Here is an 18,370-nt window from a genome sequence, read left to right as displayed (position 1 = left end):
CCCCCTTACTGCAGAACCAGACTCCTGCAATGAGTCAGATAGATCAGTGAGCTAGGGGTGAAGCGCACGGCCGTGTTCCTCTCTTGGCACTATCTAGTGATTGGTGGGAGTCTAAACACCCAGATTCCGACCAAATAAAACTTTAGTCATGTCTTTGTAATATGTCAGAAGTTTCTCAAACTGAGAGTAATACTTAAATGAGAGTAGAGGATAGTGTGGTGTAATCCATAGGATTGTTTGTTCACCTCTAGTATACACATGTTTTAAACCTATAATTTTCCTACGTGGTCACTAAATTGAGTAAGTCTGTGTTTGTACCTCTGCAGATATTGATGAATGTGCCTTGAACAGGCTACTCTGTGACAATGGACAATGCCGCAATACTCCTGGAAGCTTCTCCTGTACTTGCCCTAATGGATATGTCTACAAGCCTGATCTAAAAACGTGTGAAGGTAAAACAGTTAAGCCTATGTACTATATGACCTTATCATCTCCTAATATTGAGTATATATAGCAATCTAGCTTCCCGACCAGTATACATTAAAGAAATGATGCACTAGATGTTATTAGCTCTAATGATAGATAAAGCTGCCTTACATACACTGTAATGGCTAATACATTTCTGCACTGCTTCTCTGCTTGTTAAGCTCGCTGGGTATCTTATGTTCCAGAAAAAATAGATATCACACAGGCTCATTTATTTATTCAGCTAAATCAGCTAATGATTCATAAAAGTCACAAAATGCACGTTTAATGATAGATAGAGATCCGGTATAGTGAAAAATGCAGTTTTTAAAGAATCCACATTTCTATTTCAGATATTGATGAATGTGAGTCAAATCCATGCATCAATGGTCAATGCAAGAATATCCTAGGATCCTTTGTGTGTGAATGTCCCTTTGGCAGCACACTTGATGTAACTAAGACAATCTGTATTGGTAAGTAATTAGTTGCAGAATTGTGGTCTCCTTGTGGATCATGAAGTAAGAATTTGGCATATATTCACATTACCTGTTTCATGCTTCTGCAGTGTCTGCTATATACTGACTGAGGCTCAAAGAGATTTGGTTGCTAACTTGCTAACTCCTCCAGAAGAGTAAGGGTGGTATTACACGGTCCGATGGGGGCCCGATAATACCTGTAAACGAGCAGCGATCTGCTAGATCGTCGCTCGTTTACTGGACCTATTAAACGGCCCGATAATCGTTAAACAAGGGCTGCAGGGACATCGTTACCGATGACCTTGCAGCCCTTGCTTAACTATAAACTTTACCTATCCACGTTCCAGGGCTGCTGCTGCCTTCTTCTCCACGGGTCCCGGGTGCTCTAACTTCAGAGTGGCCTGTCAGCTGACAGGCCACTCTAAAGCTAAAGCGCGCAGGACTCGGGTAGAAGAATACGGCCACAGCAGCCATGGAAAGTGGATAGGTAATGTATATCGTCAGTCGCGCACCGCTATTACACATAGCGGTGCGCAGTCGGCACCCAACGAAAATAGGTCAGAACCTATATCGATCATTGTCATCGGCTGATCGTTGTACTTATTACATGGAGCTATAATCGGCCGAATCGGGCCGATTCGGCCGATTATCGTTCCGTGTAATGGTACCCTAAGCAATGATTATCCTACAGACATCATGCATTAGTCAGGCTAGACCTTCTGTGACAGGCTTTGCATGATCAGACTGTTGCTTTATTTGTCTATGCATGCTTGGTGTATATACAATGCTGAATGGGTCATATGCAGTGATACTGGCATGTTATAAGTAAGTATAGATAGCATGTCCTCTAAGAAGTCTCAAAGAACATTGGGAGACTACAGGGGAATACTTAGGTTTAGTACCTATAGTTAGGCGCATATTCTGTACAAGGTCACCTTTAGCAGGGCAGCTACCCTTCATCATTATTAGGGATTTGATAGGGACCACCACCAAGGCTGTAAACAGTTACTTCGACTTGTGGGGTATAAGCACTACTATCTCATACCACTCCTTAGGGTATGTTCACACTCAGCAAATCAGGCGGAATTCCGTCACAAAATCCGCCGTGCTCAGTGTGTCATTGCCCGTCTATGGGAGAGCGTGCGCTCCTACGCTGCCGCGGCTCTCCGCTCAAGGAAGTGACATGTCACTTCTTTGCGCGGAGAGGGGAGGAAGCGCATGCGTGCGTGCCCTCTCATTCACCCACTGTAGGACACTGAGCACTGCAAGATTCCGCGGCGGAGAGCTCTGCTGCAGAATTCCAACGTATTTACTCAGTATGAACATACAGTACCCTTACTCAGCAAGACCATTCCAATGTAGTCAATTCCAATGCCAGTCAATTAGTCTACAGATGCCACATTGATTCTTCATGACACCGTTTATGCTTGATGTATCATTATACGTTTGTTTTGCTTATAAAAGTTATGTTGTAATAGTTTGTCGCCCCTGCTGCATTGACCTGTGAGTTGAATAGTACAATCTTTTTTGCTATTCTAACAAGTAAATAGGCAGCATCTATTATCGTCTGCTAAGGCTGGGTTCACACTATGTTTTTTTCATACATTTTTTTTATACGTTCTTGCAAAAAACGGATGAAAAACAGATGCATTTGTGTTCATCTGTCTTTCCATTGACTTCCATTATTTAATATAATGGATCAAACCCATGGATGGATCAATCCCAATCTGTTTATTAATGTACACAAAAATAAGGTCACCTTCGCTTTTGTGTACGTTAAAAAAAAAGATTTTGTTTTGATCTGTCTTCTTTTATAATGGAAGTTAATGGAAAAAAGGATCAAAACAGATGCACACAAATGCATCCGTTTTTCCATCTGTTTTTCGCAAAAGCATGAAAAAAGGATTAAAAACGTAGTGTGAACTCAGCCCAAGCTTTCCTTTCTACCTGTTAAAATGTGTGCTTCTTGTTGTTGTATGTCATTGTGTTGCTTCAATGTACTCATAAGAATTTTTTGTATTGTTCCACAGAAACCTTAAAGGGCACATGCTGGAAAGACATAGTAAATGGAAGATGTGAGATAAACATAAATGGAGCCACACTGAGATCTCACTGCTGTTCAACATTAGGAGTAGCTTGGGGAAGTCCATGTCAACCGTGTGAAGTTGGTAATGAAATTATTAGCTAAAATATTAGATTTTTTTTTTAATGTACAGTACATTGTTTGCCCTCTAAAATGTAGAATAACATATTAGTTATGAATATGAACATTTCTGAGATTTCATCATTAGCATCTTTATAAAAACTACATATCAATAACTCTACAATTACCAATTTCTTTGTTTCAACAGATGCAGTCTGCCCTAGAGGTTTTGCCAGAAGCAAAGGCAAGGATTGTCAAGGTAAAGTTACCATTCTTTGTAGTTACCAATAAACATCTTAATAAAAATTCCAAACATTATAACATTTACAAAAATTCTAACAGTTATAAATAATTCTAGACCCATGTTACGTAAATCAATATTTCTCTTTATGCCTCTGTTTAATTGACTTCAACCTAAGGTGACCAAAACTTGGATGAACTAATATAATGGACAACTAGATACTTCCACTGACGCACGCAGAACACAGCTCTTCCCTGATGTCAGGTCTCCAAAGACCCTTGTTATGTACTTGAGAGTTCACTCCCCATGACCCAATATCTTGGCTTATGATTTTGTCTTATGTTCACCATGACAAACCTGAAAACGCCTTGGAAAAGACTTGCCAAAGTCCACACTCATAAAAAAGGGTGGTCCCTTCATTTTTTTACACTGTTAATTAAAACTATACAAAAAGTGGAATTGTTAACTATGTCTTAGTACCCCCTTCCAGATGAGAATTATGTAATCATGCACACCGTCTGGAGCTCCATATCCATAACAGCGAGAAAGCATAACAATTTGTGGAGTGTTTAAAGTTTAGGTTCCAGGGATTAGTGGTATATGTCGAGATGAATATGTCTAAGTGCAACGTGCATTAATACAGAGTAATAGCTAAGCATTCCTTTACAGGGGCAAAGATTCAGTTCACTGCTCTGGCCCTGTCTCTAAATAGATTGGCCATGGCAGAGTAGTTTTTTAGTGCCTCCCCAGGCACTTCCCTGGCACATGCCCAACTGGCCTTCCTGACTATGCCACTTATTATAAGTGTAAATCTTAAAAAAAAATGAAAATCAGTATATAAAACCATTTACCTCTGCTTTATATAGAACACTTTTTGAACTTTTTGAAGTACCCTTAGCCTTGTACTTTTTATTTTGGTTTTTTAATTTAACTTTTATTTATTAGGTTTAATATAGTTTTAGAATTCTACTTGTTACCTTTACTTTATATATAGGATATAGGGAATAATCCTGATTCGCAGTAAAAAAAAAAAAAAAAAAAAGTGTGGCTCATTAAAGCCTTCTTTGTATATAGAGGTGAGTTTTTAAAAATTGCCCAGCACCTCTAACTTTAAGCATTTTAGAGAATGCATGTTGTGTCTAGTGCAGAGGTCATTAGATGTCATACTGTATATGATAAACAGATTGCAAGAAACACTTAAACACTTTCTAAGTAGTCTTCATTAAAAAATGTCCTCCCATTTAGCTGTTACTCGGAGATAGAAAAAATAAATTTATTAGATCGAGCAACATGAAATGGGGATAAGTTACACAACAGCTAAAAGAATGCACAGGATGGAGATAAACCTTGGAAGACAGCTCACACATACTGGAAAAAAAAGCAGATGCAAGTTTGCAGTGAAGAATAATATAGGCCATGTATAGATAGAAAATAGAGTTTACATAACAAGCTGCAGAGGCAGTACATGCAAAAATAAGCACGCTTTTTAGAAAGATCTACAGAGAAAATGTTTTCTCACCATAATAAATTGCAAAGCAAAAAAACTTTTTGAGGGTAGCTTCACATGTACCCACTCGCAGCGTTAATAACGTTGCGAGTCGGCTAGGTCCTGGCAGATCACTTTCACTACATCTGAACGACCGCTGCGTGTATGTAATTCTGCCGGCAGCTTAACCCCTTCATACTGCTTAACCCCTTCATACTGCTCTCCCGCCCGGCCAATCAGTGTGTTGCCTTGCCGCAGCCACTGATTGGCTGGGCGGGAGATCAGTACTCTGGGACCCCGTGCAGCGGGAACAGGTAATGTATACAGAGCGGGAGCCGGGCGGCAGCTGAAGGGGTTAAGTGGCCGGCAGAATTACATACATGCTGCGGTCGTTCAGACCGCTATGTGGATGTAGTGAAAGTGATCTGCCAGAACCTAGCCGACTCGCAGCATTATTAACGCTGCGAGTCGGTACGTGTGAAGCTACCCTCATAAGTATTAATAGTCTTTAGGAGAGAGAATGCCAATGTCATGCACCACCACTTCACATCTTGCATAAAGGATGAACCCATATATAAATTTTGTCTGAAATGTCCCTTTAAAAGGGAAGAGTAGTGCAGTACTTTTAGCATTTTGTTTTCTGCATAGACAGAAATGTATCTTCTAGCTACTACATCCACTTTAACTTATTATAAATGGCACAGAAATGATAGTAGATGACATTTATACTGAATCCCAGTTTGTCTTATTGTTTTATGCCTCCTATTAATTTCAGATGTGCCTCTAAACCTCCCAGACCACTGAGTACGTGCTATGTGCAGATGGAATTTTGCTCCACACCCTCCTTTAAGGCACTGTATGATAAATGTTTTTATTTGTGTTCCCCTTCTAATACGTCATTCGTTTTGGTTGCAGATGTTAATGAATGTGAGGTATTTCCCGGAGTGTGTACCAATGCCAACTGTAGAAACACAATTGGTTCCTTTATCTGTGAATGCCCCACCGGCATGAAGGTTGATGCTTCTGGACGCACGTGCATCGGTACGAAATCGCACACACAGAATAGACTACTAACAAGAAATACAACTCCCTTGTGAATTTTGCATAACAGTGATATAATCCAAGAATGTTCTAGTACTGCTTTTATTGAGAGATTGCTGTTGTCACAGTCCAATTTGCAATTCCAGTGACTCACAGGTGGATTTACAGATTGTTAATTTTTTTTAGTTATATGATATAAGCAAATAGGAAATTATGAAGAAGGCAGTATTATTACGAATTTGTTTATTACATTACATTGGTTACCAGGTTTTCTTCTGCGGAGATGGTAAGAAAAACAAAACCAATTTTTTTTAGATTATATGTGTAAATCCCAAATTAACCGCCCCCCCATTCTAAGTTCATGTTCCCTTTCATCCTTAAGAGCTAATGGAAACAGGATGTCATTTTCGAAGTGTAAGCAAAATTGCTGTCTTAACGGAGATAAACACCTTTGTTAACTGAACAAATTTTTTTTGTGATAAAATTTTTTGAATATTTTATTACAATTTTTAAACCTGAGTTAAATAGGATAAAAACAAAGTTGACCATCTAAGCTCAGTTGTTATCAAAACAAAGTGACAACCCTCGTGATGTAAGATTGAGGACTGGAGAGTAACACTACATATTTTATTTGTGACCTTATCTTCATGTCACATGAACACCACAAAACTATTGATGCTTATGTAATTTAAAAAGGAAAGTCAGGCAAAAATTGCACTTTGAGATTTGAGTTTCAATAATGGTTGGAATCAAAATTTCCTGCTATATTTAAGATTAAGTTTAGTCTTGTATCTTTACATGAAGAAAACATAGTGACGTTCGAACATGGTGAACAGAACATGCAGAATGGTTTGTTAAGCACATATTATTCTTTTTTTCAGACATCCGTGTAGAGACGTGCTACCTGAAGCATGAGGAGGAGGAGTGTTCTGCTCCTATTTCTGGTCGCCATCGGATGGATGCCTGCTGCTGCTCTGTTGGGGCTGCATGGGGGCCTGACTGTGAAGAGTGTCCACACAAAGGAACACCAGAGTTTGAAACCCTTTGCCCTAGAGGCCCTGGTTTTGCCACTAAAGAGATAACACCAGGAAAACCATTCTCTAAAGGTAAAAGGAGAATAACCAAACATATATGTTACTGTATATACATGTAAATAGGGTGAGATTCTACACAATGTTAAACCCATTCCCAGTGTTAGATCCACTCCCGCACCACTGGTGGTGGTGTTCCATGCGATAAATAAGAAATGGGGGCCCTGATTCTGGTATCACAGAAATACTGGACTTGTACGTTACTTCCCAAAAATTGAGATGTTACTACTATGGGAATGGATATTATGTGATGGGTATGATTATATACTAAGGAGGTGCGATTGTTTTACATCAAGGGATGTGTGTAAGTAATACAACCCCCTAGCTGTATAATTATGCCCATCATCTGATTTCCACTCCAATCATTAAATTAAGTTCACATCCATCTGACTCAATTTTGTATTAGATATAAACAGCACCAGCAAATAATTAGACTGGACCCCGTCTGGACAATATCATTCAAAAAAGTACTGGAGACAGCACTGGAGTTTGTGAAACAAAAAAATGTGATGTTCATTCACATCATCTTGCCCTTTCTCAAGGGCTTGAGAAAGGCTAAAGTACAGCCGAAACATCGCTCAAGATATTGGGAATAAACATCATAGTTTTTGTTTCATGAACTCCATTATTGTCACCACCACTTTTTTGAATGTTAACTCAATTTTGTCAGACAAACTATAAACCCATATTTCAGGAATTGGAGGGTGTATCATGAAACTGTAAAAAGATGTGTAATCAAAGCATTTTTTTATGTTGGCTAGGGGTCCACTTTAGAGTATGAATAAATTGCATTTCAAAAGTTATGAATCATAGTGGGTCTCACTGCTGAGACCCACTATGATCAAGAGATAACGTGACTATGACGAGGAGAAAATGTGGCAGCAGAATGATCCTTTCCATGGCCACTCAATAATTCCTACAGTGTAGCCTCGCAGACTTACATTGTCAGAATAGGCCGTTATGGAGATACTGTATAGTCTGGGAGTGGATCGTGTTGCTACTGTGCCCTGGCCCCAGCTATATCTCTTGATAACAGCAGGTCAGAGCAGTAAGACCCACTGTGATCAATAACTTTTGGCATGCCTGATGATATGTCAAGCGATATTTTCAATGACAGTGACTCTTTATCTGTATCTGTTAGGTGAAGTAAAAACTACATATATATGTAGTTACATAGTTTAAAAGTCCAACCATTGCAAGCTGTAGAACTCCATGATTTGTTATGATATGTGTCCTTGGGGTGCTACAGAAAAAGCAAGTTTTAACAATTGACTTTCTAATAGATGGCAACACCAATGAAAGTGTTTCCTTTTTTTCTATAAATTAAATTTGTATTGATTTTCCCCCTCAATATAATGCATTGACAAATAACAATATATAATGTAAGAGAAGAATAAGCATTATATTCTTTAACCCCCCCCCCCTCATTGTATACCCCTATTATGTATTAGACTCTCCTCTGATACATATAATAGATAAAATAAGAAGGGGAAAAAAATGTTAATCTGTACCACATAGGATTCCTATTTCATAAAGCGGCACCTTATTACTACTATATGTCTTCACTCTATCATTACTAAACTTCCACTGCTGTAACCACCACAATCTTGAGAATAATCGGGCTACAGACCAGGTTTTGCACTGTTGCACTGTTTTTCCCTGCACATTGATGCTTCCGGCCTCCACCCAATGTGCTCAGAACTAAAGCCAACCCCATTCAACTATTAACAATGTATTCTTATCTTTCCTTACCTTGTAGACATCAACGAATGTAAAATGATTCCAAGTCTTTGCAGATATGGCAAATGCAGAAACACTATAGGTAGCTTCAAGTGTCGGTGTGACAGTGGTTTTGCCCTGGATGCTGAGGAAAGAAACTGCACAGGTAAGTGATAATTTGTACAGAATCATGGTTGTCTTAATTGAGATGTTATAGCTGAACCCTTCTCTCTTTTTTTTTTTTTAAGATATTGATGAATGTAGAATATCCCCTGATCTTTGTGGACAAGGAAACTGCATTAACACTCCAGGCGACTTTGAGTGTGACTGCTTTGAGGGCTATGAAAGTGGATTTATGATGATGAAGAACTGCATGGGTAAGTGATGCTTATGTACAATGTAACATTTAATTTCTAATAATTGCCGGTTGTGGAAAATATCTTTGCAGCACGCAAGCACCGGGTTGGTTAGATACCGGGGTAGCTCTGGCGATGTTGTGGCAGCTAGGTGGGTAAGGGTCACCTGGGCACTTGTCGCCTGGACTAGCGTAGGGTTAGATAGCCCAAGTATACGCTGGTGTGTTGGTGCAAATGAAAAGACAGAGTCCAATGACTTAACAAGAATATTGTTCATTTACATGAAACTTCAGTGCAATACAACAAAAAAATGTGTTTCCGCTTCAGCAACAATAGTGCGTGCAGACAGGAGAGCAAAAAAATTTTAAGCTGTGAACTGAAGAGAGTAAAGTAGTGGAGTGTCTTGAGGGCCCTACCCAATGTAGTGCTGTACTCTGCCTGGGATAGCGTAGCTGGGTGAAGTAGAGAAGAAGAAGAGAAGCTCCTCGTACTCACATTTACTGAACCACGTAATGCCCTAAAGTGTCGAGGTACCTGTCCTGTGAGGGTAGTACGAGGTCCCAGGTCCCTGCACTTAGTTCAGCAGCCTTCCCGAAACTTTCCAGGATAGCTGTGCATTACGCAGTGGAATATGTAGGCTAACTGCAGCTTTGTTTCACTGGGGTCAGTGCCTAACTGGATCTAGGTCACTGCCCTTTGCTGTGTGGCTAGTATGCCTGGCATAGGCAAGTTGTTCCTCAGAGGATGTCCACTGAGGGGGCCTAGCACTGCATGCTAGTGATTGGTTGCTTAGAAGAATAAATAAGTAAGTCTCTGGGTCCCTGACAAAGGGTCCTGGCTGGAGCCAGGCCCTGGCTTGACTGCAGCAGGAACTGTGTCTTTTTTGGTTGCTCTCTCTCTACTGTCTTAGAATAGACTGAACTGAAGTCCTCCCACCCGGAACTAGGTCTCCTTTCCTAGGGGCTTACTAAGTTTCCCTCTAATTGGTGGGGGGTTGTGTGTGGAGAGAGAATGAATAATATAGGGCAGAAAAAGGAGGGAAAACAGTTTGCACCTACAACTGGACAAGAGAATAACATGTAACAACAGACAATTAACCCAGTACTTTCTTCAGATGTAAACAGAATAAGTTATAACAAAACATAGTAGTGACACCTAGTATGGAAAACATAGAATACACTTAGACCATCTCCCACTCTGTGAACCTGAGAGAAAACTTCACAAAAGATGCATAAGAAACTCAGTGTAGCACCTTGTGCTGGGGCACTACATCTTGTATTCCTAAAAAATATTGTAATAAAATATAAAAACATTACATCTTTGACAGACCCACAGATTTTTATCAAAGAAACCCTAACAAATAATCTTGTAAATAAAATGTCAAAGCCTTATTTATACATTTAAAATATATATGCTCTTTTACCAACATACAGAGGACAACAGAAAAGATCAGTAGTGTTCTGTATAGAATATCATGTTACAAATCATGGATATACAGATGTGAGATGAGAATAAGTATCCTAAAAGGGCAATGATGCAAGAAAATGTCCACAAGGGAGATCATACTATCAGTAATAACAATGTAGACTTAATATGGTTATGTAATGTTCCAGTGATAGATAAAACTAACCAACAAACACAATTGCGGGAACAACATAGTCACATAAAACCAGAAATAAAAAGAAATGTAAACACAGTCAGCTGAGACTGCAGTTTTTATTCTCACCACTGGTCCTAACACTAGGATAAGATTTCTTTTTCTGTCTGCAGTCAATAGCCATAGGCTCAGCCTCCCTCTTTCTGTGAAATGACCTCTTTAAAGCTATGTTTCCAGTACAGGAAAGCACCGTCCTATATAGAGAAAGGCGGCCGTCTATTTATAATGATGGCTGCTAATAATGATCACAATCATTAGCACCCACCAATGGCGGCTGTCATTATGAATAGGCAGCCACCCTTCCCTGATTTAGTATGGCACAATCCCATAGTGGGAACGTAGCCTAAGGGCATATTCCAACATCCTGTTTTCTACAGATGCTACAGATGGGAAAGACCTATAGTGGAGTCTTTTCCCACCTGGCATGATGTATCAATATCATGCCAGGAGCGGGAAAAGTGTTTGAATCTTTGTGGCACTGTAATGATGTAGCCGCTTGGCTCAGTCACTACAGTGCCGTGATGATTTAAACACTTTTTCCGCTCCTGGAAAGATTTTGATACATCATGTCGGGTGAGAAAAAACTCCACTACAGGGCAATTGTGCTGATATGGTTCCCAGAATCATTCTGCCGAGGCTGGGAGAGGGGCAGAAACTAGTCATCTGGGTGGGCAGCCGCCTGTGACTACTCACCACTCTCTGCCTGTCAGAATGCAGTGCAGGGATGATTGAGAGACAGAGAGGCCCGTTAGTGTGGCACCCCACCCAGATGACTAGTTGCCACCTCACTCCCAGCTTCGCATGGCAGAATAAAGCCATGTTCACACAAAGTAAAATAACGGCCGTTATTTGACACGTCGTTGTTGGCAGTGTCAAACAACAGTCACTGTTTTCTATGTTCCTGCGGCTGATACTTGCCATATGGGCCGTAGGAACATCATTTTATTTTATTTGGATTGCAGGCACCTTTGGGCAGCCGTACTTTACATTGTGTGCACAACTATTTTCCACGGCTACTGTTCGCTGAACCACGGTCATAAAAAATAGACATGCACATTATTACAACGGCCACATTGTATACTGTGTGTATACACTATTGCTGTTGTTGCATTGAAATCAGTGCAAACGTATTGATTTTAGTAACAACGGACATTCTTTTCACGTCCGTTCTTAATTAAATTAATATAGAGTGTGAACATTGCCTTAAAGTACTTTTTCCCCTTTGTAAAGTTACTGCTGCAGCCGCGGCTGGTACATGCTGTAAGCTGCCCAGTAGCTTCATACTATGATTCTGGGAACCATATCAGCACAATCATGCTGACTGGTTCCCCTTAATCCAAAGTATTCTGTCCTCACGCATATCCTTCAAGATGGAATTTTACAGTAATTTATTATCACAGATCTCTTTGCATGTTGTATCAAAGAAAGTATTTTATATTCTCTATGAAATCTATGGCTAAGTGTCTAAGACCATCTTTTTTCTATATTTCAGACATTGATGAATGTGAAAGAAACCCACTCCTGTGTCGTAGTGGTATCTGCCTGAATACAGAGGGAAGCTTTAAGTGTGAATGTCCTCCAGGACATGAAGTGGCACCTGATAATTCTGCTTGCCTGGGTGTGTTGAACACACTGTGATACCTTTAAAACGATAGCCCTTATGCTATTATATATGCTAATATATGGCCCCAGACCTTGTTGTTATATTAGACACTACTGTTATTTTGCATTTTGTTTATGCCTATAATGGAGCAGTGCATCATAAATTACAATGCAGATGTCAACAGGGCCTTAACAGTGCACCAAAATATTTTAGGGCATGTTTGGATATTAACAGAGCTCTCTAGCTTTAAAAAAATGATGGCTTATTTTATCCTGAAGATAGGCCATCAATGTTCTAAGTTTAGATAATGCCTTTAACAGTGCAGCTTGCAGCCTGATATTTTTGCCATTTATTGTGTACATGTGCAATACAAGTGCATTTGGTTGGTTAATTTTGTTCGAAGGCTGCAACTAATCCGTAGCTATGTCCTTTATGTATATGCCATACTGTATGTGCAGAAACAGTAAAATCACACACAAATTACAGAAAATTTCTTCCTGGGTTAGCAGGAGAACTGAAGTTTACAATCCCCCACATAACATAATGTTTGCTCTACTTTTCATACTTAAGATTTGCAGAGAAAAGGTCTAAGTCTATATACAGACAGAGGCTGCTTTTATACAGCTAGAATATAGGAACCTTTTAGTGCCTGTGTTAGAGGAACAACACCAAGACCTCCCATGGTTCGACTGAGCTGAGGTCTGTCCAAGTTTATGTATAACAGATATACAGTTTTATGTGTAATTCGCTAAGAACATTACCTGTACTACTTTTTAGTGTCCAGAAACAATTGTACACTGATATTTAAAGAGACTCTGTACCCACAAAATGACCCCCCCAAACCACTTGTACCTTCGGATAGCTGCTTTTAATCCAAGATCTGTCCTGGGGTCCGTTCGGCAGGTGATGCAGTTATTGTCCTAAAAAACTACTTTTAAACTGGCAGGCCACGTGCCCTACCTGAGTATCTGTGCCCTAACTTTGCACCACCCCTCCATCCCTCCTCCCCACCCTCTTTATCATTAGGAATGCTAATGAAACATTTCCTCCTGTCTGAACATTGCACAGGTGATTAACGATCCAGCCCATGTTCAGTATTCACACCGCTGATCAACAGGAGGCAATCTGCCTGGGGCATTCCTAATCATGAGGAGGGACAGAGAGGTTGTGCCAGCCTAATGCATAAACAATCTAGGCCACGCACGATGGGCACAGGGCTTCCAGTTAAAACATTGTTTTTTAGGACAACGACTGCATCACCTGCCAAACGGACCCCAGGACATATCTTGGATTAAAAGCAGCTATCCGAAGGTACATGTGGTTTGGGGGGGGGGGGGGTCAGATTGTGGGTACAGAGTGGCTTTAAGGCCCATATCAAATGCAAGCTTCAGCTTCAACATGTGGTTGATATCCTAGAGAAGTGATATTCTGATACTTATGTCTGCAGGAAGTGAGGTTCTAAAAGGAGGAAAAAATAGTTATTTGTTTAGTATGCCAAATCATCATATTCAATTCTCAATGGGACTTTAGGTACAGTAACCCAGCGTGGCCACCACAAATTATATGAAACCAGACCTGTGTAAATCTGGGTGCTATGACTCTGCAAAACAGATAATCGCCAGTGGTGCCCGACCTCACCGATTAAATATTGATGACCTAGTTCAGTTCTGTCACGCACAAAAGAGGAAAAGCAATTGGCACAATTCCCTTTTAATCCTTGTGCATAAAGTAATCCCGTTAGGAGTAAATAGCTATTAGCAAAGGCAATTGCAGAATGATCCCAATAAGAGATAACATGGAGTGCACTCACTGCTTCTTGAAGTGAAGTTATTGAAATACCGTGGGCAAAACATGCAAATCAGCATCAAAGCTGTAACAGGTGAGGACGCTACAACATGAACACAGGTGAGTAGCAGCTCTTTCGTCACTTCAAGAAGCGGTGAGTGCCCCCCGTGTTATCTCTTATAGGGATCAGTCTAGTTCAGGTCTGTTGCAAGGGGGTATGTGTGAGATCAATTGAACTGAAGTCTGACGAGGTGAACCTGTAAGGCTCCTATACCCTAGGAGATAAAGATAAGTATGAATAAAACAGGGGTAACATGACCTGTTACCCCTGTTTTATTCATAGTTCAGTTCTGTGTTAACTGACACTGGAATGTGGAGATCTAGTGGTGCTACCTACTGGTTTTGGCCCATACTAGAGATGAACAAACCTCGAGCATGGTGGCTGAAGATGTTGGATGCGACCCTAAGGCTACCTGGAAGACATGGATGCAGCCATAGGCTATACCCATGTTTTTCAGAACTCCCTAGAGCTGCATCCAACTTCTTCAGCCACTGGTAATCAAATGCTGAGCATTGCGTTTATACGAACCCAACTGTGCTTGAGGTTTGCTCATGTCCAGCCAATACTTATTTGGGTGCTGTCTAGACACATAGAAAATTCATACACATGTACTGGATCAATGGTTTGGCAACTGGTTCACTGTTAAGTTCTTTGTATACATTATGTGAGAAAGAATGTTCTAAATCTCCATGAAATATTACACATAAAATTCTAAAAATATTTTTTTTTTGTTAGGGTGGAACCCTGTAGTCATAAAGCCCTTGGCTTGTAATAAATAGTCTGTATTGTAGATGTTATTTAGGATAAGGAGATGTAAGCCAGCTCAGCTTGCATTGTATACTGTTGCCCCAGGAGCTTTAGTTGTGTTACTGAAATTTATACTTTTTAAGAACACTTACAATAGTCATTTAATAAAAATAAAATCTTTCTAGCAGACCTTCCAGTCATAAATCTTATGTGTTTCAGATTCTGGCATTATCAACTCCAGGCATCTATGATGTTAGGTCTGCCCTAGATGTTGCATCCTCTTTGTTTCTTATGGCAAATTTCCATCTTTTGTTTAGATATCAATGAGTGTGGGCTTAGCACTGATCTGTGCAGAAATGGTCGATGTATAAATCTGATCGGGAGATACCAGTGCGCATGTGATCCAGGATACCAGCCATCCCCTGATAAACTCTCTTGTGTTGGTAAGTGGTGTTTTCTTTTTCAATCTCAAATTATATATTGTAGCTGATTTATATTTAAATTTATTTTAATCTCACCATTACATACACATGGTCGTATGATGCAATGAACACTATGGCAACCATTTTTTGCCGTCGATCACTACTGTGCCCCTGATATTTCATACAGAGAAAAACAGCAGAGGTTTCATTTATTGGATTTTATTTGAATCTGTAAAAAGTAATGATGAACCCATGCATAAAATGCATTACAAAGGTATGCATTACCAAAGTGTTGCTTCTAGAGGACAATGGGGTTAGGGTAATACAGAACACTATATACTAGAACATGGAATGTCCATACTGCAGAACTATGTGTGCTGCCATGCAGGCTCTGCCTTGTATAGGAGGCCTAACTGTGGCCTCTTATGTTCTTTATTGCACTTCTTCTATATTCTGCTTGACATCTACTTCTTATGCTGCTGCCTTACTCCTGTAACTATAATACCCCTTTGTTTTTCAGATATTGATGAGTGTGAACATTACAATGGTGGATGTGACTCTAACTGTACCAACTCTGAAGGAAGTTATGAATGTAGCTGCCTAGAAGGTTACGCTTTAATGCCAGATCACAGAACCTGTACTGGTAAGTTCCAGCTCCATGTTGGACAAGTGCGACAGTGATATCTAACTGACTTCTTTAGAAAAAATACCAGTTATGAATTTGTTTTAGTATTAATAGTGTGATGTAAATATTCTACATGCATACATAATGCAAACCACAGTGAAAGGGAATATTCTCTACTTTGCCCTTTTTAGAGTCACAATGAAAAGCACTTTATTAGGTCTACAGACTCAGACAACTATAAAAAAGTATGGATAGTCGGCTTATAAACTATGTAGCCATATACAGTAAGTTGTTTGGGACATCATTTGTAGCTGAAAGTTTCCCTTGGCTATTTAAAGCTTGAAATAGACTGATGGAAATTCGCAACCAGATTAAAATTTACTGGGAAATACCCTAGGATACCCTTTTATCAGTAGGATAAACCCAAACAGTTTAATTGGTGGGGTAAGACCTCTGGGATCCCCTCCCTCCAACCATGACTGATTTGAGCTTAGAGGAAGAAGGCCATCTATGGCATAATGAAAACAGCCAAGGGCTTGTTGGACAGTGTCCATATCTGCAAAAAAGTAAAAGGTACATGTTTTTCTAACACTCTGCCCCCCACATCCCCTCACCTCCTCACTCTAATTTGTAAGGGCACATTCTCATGGAGGTGGAGGTCCCAGTGGTTACATGTCTACAAATAAACAATTTATCACTTTAACTTTAGAGTGATATTAAGTGTGTAAGACGTCAATTAGAAATTACACAGTAATCCCCTCATGAAAGAAATGGATCCCATAAACTTGGGAACCGGAACTGAGGCATCTGCCATATAAAAAAGAACTGTCCAAACTGGTCCAGATTCATATAATACATGTACATTGTAGAGGCAAAAAATTATGAAAATAGCATTATAAGCGAATCTGAGTAAATACGCCTGCTCCATTTAACCTAACATAAAATCCATAGTCTATACCCCACTGGAGTGAACATGGAAAATGCTGGAGGTGTTTTTATAATTAAACCACTCACTGACCCACACTGGTGTGAGGTGAAGCAGCCAAGTTTTCCGCCAAGATCAAGTCATCAAACATAATAGTCTATTTACAAGAACATAGATTTATTGTGTGAATGCTGACAGCCCTTTTCTCTGTTTGGACTGGAAAGTTAAAGATAGAACAAAACAGGCCTCGAGTGGCTTCTAAGTCTAGCTGCATATAAACGAAAGTAATAATTATATATCCTAATACTACAGCCTGTGGTGGAGGGATAATATTACTTTATATACGTTGTCAGACATTTAGCTATACTTCTTTTAGGCTATGTTACCACACTAGTTGTAAAGTCGAAAATACGTCCCTATTTTTAATAATTACAACCATAAATCATAATCATCCTATTTATTTACAAACGTATTTAGGTTAGGTAAACATAGCTTTAGGTTATTTTCACACTATGTATAACACTGTCCCTTGCTCCGGCCGCTCGCTTCACTGTGGGCTATGGGAAGCTCTGATGCGGGCGCGCGCTGATGCGCCCGCATCAGAGCTCCGCGGCTGGAAAGATTATCCAGCCGGTACTAAGTAGTAGTAGATTATCCGGCCAGAGACCACGGAACGGCCGGTCTCATACTACGTGTGAACATAGCCTTATAGTCATAAGAAATACAATCTTGAATTACTTTCAAGATTCAAGAGTTATTTTGGGTTTTTGCCATAAGTCAGTATCATTTTGTGAAGTACAGACCTGTTCAAAGGCCTCATAGCTTTTTTAATTCTGCTTTGTGCAATGTTTAGGTTATATAATAGAAGATGACATATAACGTCCCCATCAAGACTGGTCAGTAACTGCATGCGGTTTTTAGATTGAGCATGATAAGCAGCAGCTGGCAATAACAGTCTTTATTATAAACAATCTGATGAAGCCTGGTAATACTGATCACATGGTAGAGCCCTCATAGACAGTATAGGTTCTGATTATGTAAGAAACTCAGCAAAAATGCCTAATGTGAACCAATTATTTCTAAATAATGGATAAAAGGTTTAAGAAGTGAAATATTAACTATCTACTTTCTGTCTAGACATTGACGAGTGTGAAACTAGTCCACACATCTGCGATGGAGGCCAGTGCACAAATATACCTGGAGAGTACCGCTGCCTTTGCTATGATGGTTACATGGCATCTGTTGATATGAAGACTTGTCTTGGTCAGTACGTTTTATACATTTCACACACTTATTTACATGGTCAAATACACGGCAGCTGTGTGGCTGCAAAATTCTCCTATCCTATCAAAAGTTTCCTATCATCTATGTACTGTATCATCCATGTTCAATATTTTTTTCTCATTGTAAACCTATTTATTACCAATTTAGGAATGAAGCATTCCTTGTAAAACAATCTCACTGATCCACACTGGATGCCAATTCTGCAATTACCTGATAATGAATGGTATTTAGAAACATCCCTTT

General features: G+C 39.7%; 1 protein-coding gene across 3 annotated transcripts in view; it reads left to right on the top strand.

Moving 5' to 3' along the window:
* FBN1 (fibrillin 1) overlaps nucleotides 1-18,370 on the top strand; it is a 199,078-nt gene that overhangs the window by 122,904 nt on the left and 57,804 nt on the right. For all 3 annotated transcript variants that reach the window (XM_069983105.1, XM_069983095.1, XM_069983085.1), the window contains exons 20-31: nucleotides 327-452; nucleotides 819-938; nucleotides 2,972-3,109; nucleotides 3,293-3,343; nucleotides 5,727-5,852; nucleotides 6,734-6,958; nucleotides 8,703-8,828; nucleotides 8,911-9,039; nucleotides 12,168-12,293; nucleotides 15,189-15,314; nucleotides 15,814-15,936; nucleotides 17,981-18,106. In XM_069983105.1, the coding sequence (XP_069839206.1) occupies nucleotides 327-452; nucleotides 819-938; nucleotides 2,972-3,109; nucleotides 3,293-3,343; nucleotides 5,727-5,852; nucleotides 6,734-6,958; nucleotides 8,703-8,828; nucleotides 8,911-9,039; nucleotides 12,168-12,293; nucleotides 15,189-15,314; nucleotides 15,814-15,936; nucleotides 17,981-18,106 (1,542 nt within the window). The remainder of the gene's footprint in view (nucleotides 1-326; nucleotides 453-818; nucleotides 939-2,971; nucleotides 3,110-3,292; nucleotides 3,344-5,726; nucleotides 5,853-6,733; nucleotides 6,959-8,702; nucleotides 8,829-8,910; nucleotides 9,040-12,167; nucleotides 12,294-15,188; nucleotides 15,315-15,813; nucleotides 15,937-17,980; nucleotides 18,107-18,370) is intronic.

Source organism: Dendropsophus ebraccatus, chromosome 1 (genome assembly GCF_027789765.1).
Source record: "Dendropsophus ebraccatus isolate aDenEbr1 chromosome 1, aDenEbr1.pat, whole genome shotgun sequence".
Taxonomy (NCBI): domain Eukaryota; kingdom Metazoa; phylum Chordata; class Amphibia; order Anura; family Hylidae; genus Dendropsophus; species Dendropsophus ebraccatus.
Note: the sequence above shows the minus strand (reverse complement) of the source record. Positions and strands in the feature narration are given on the sequence as shown.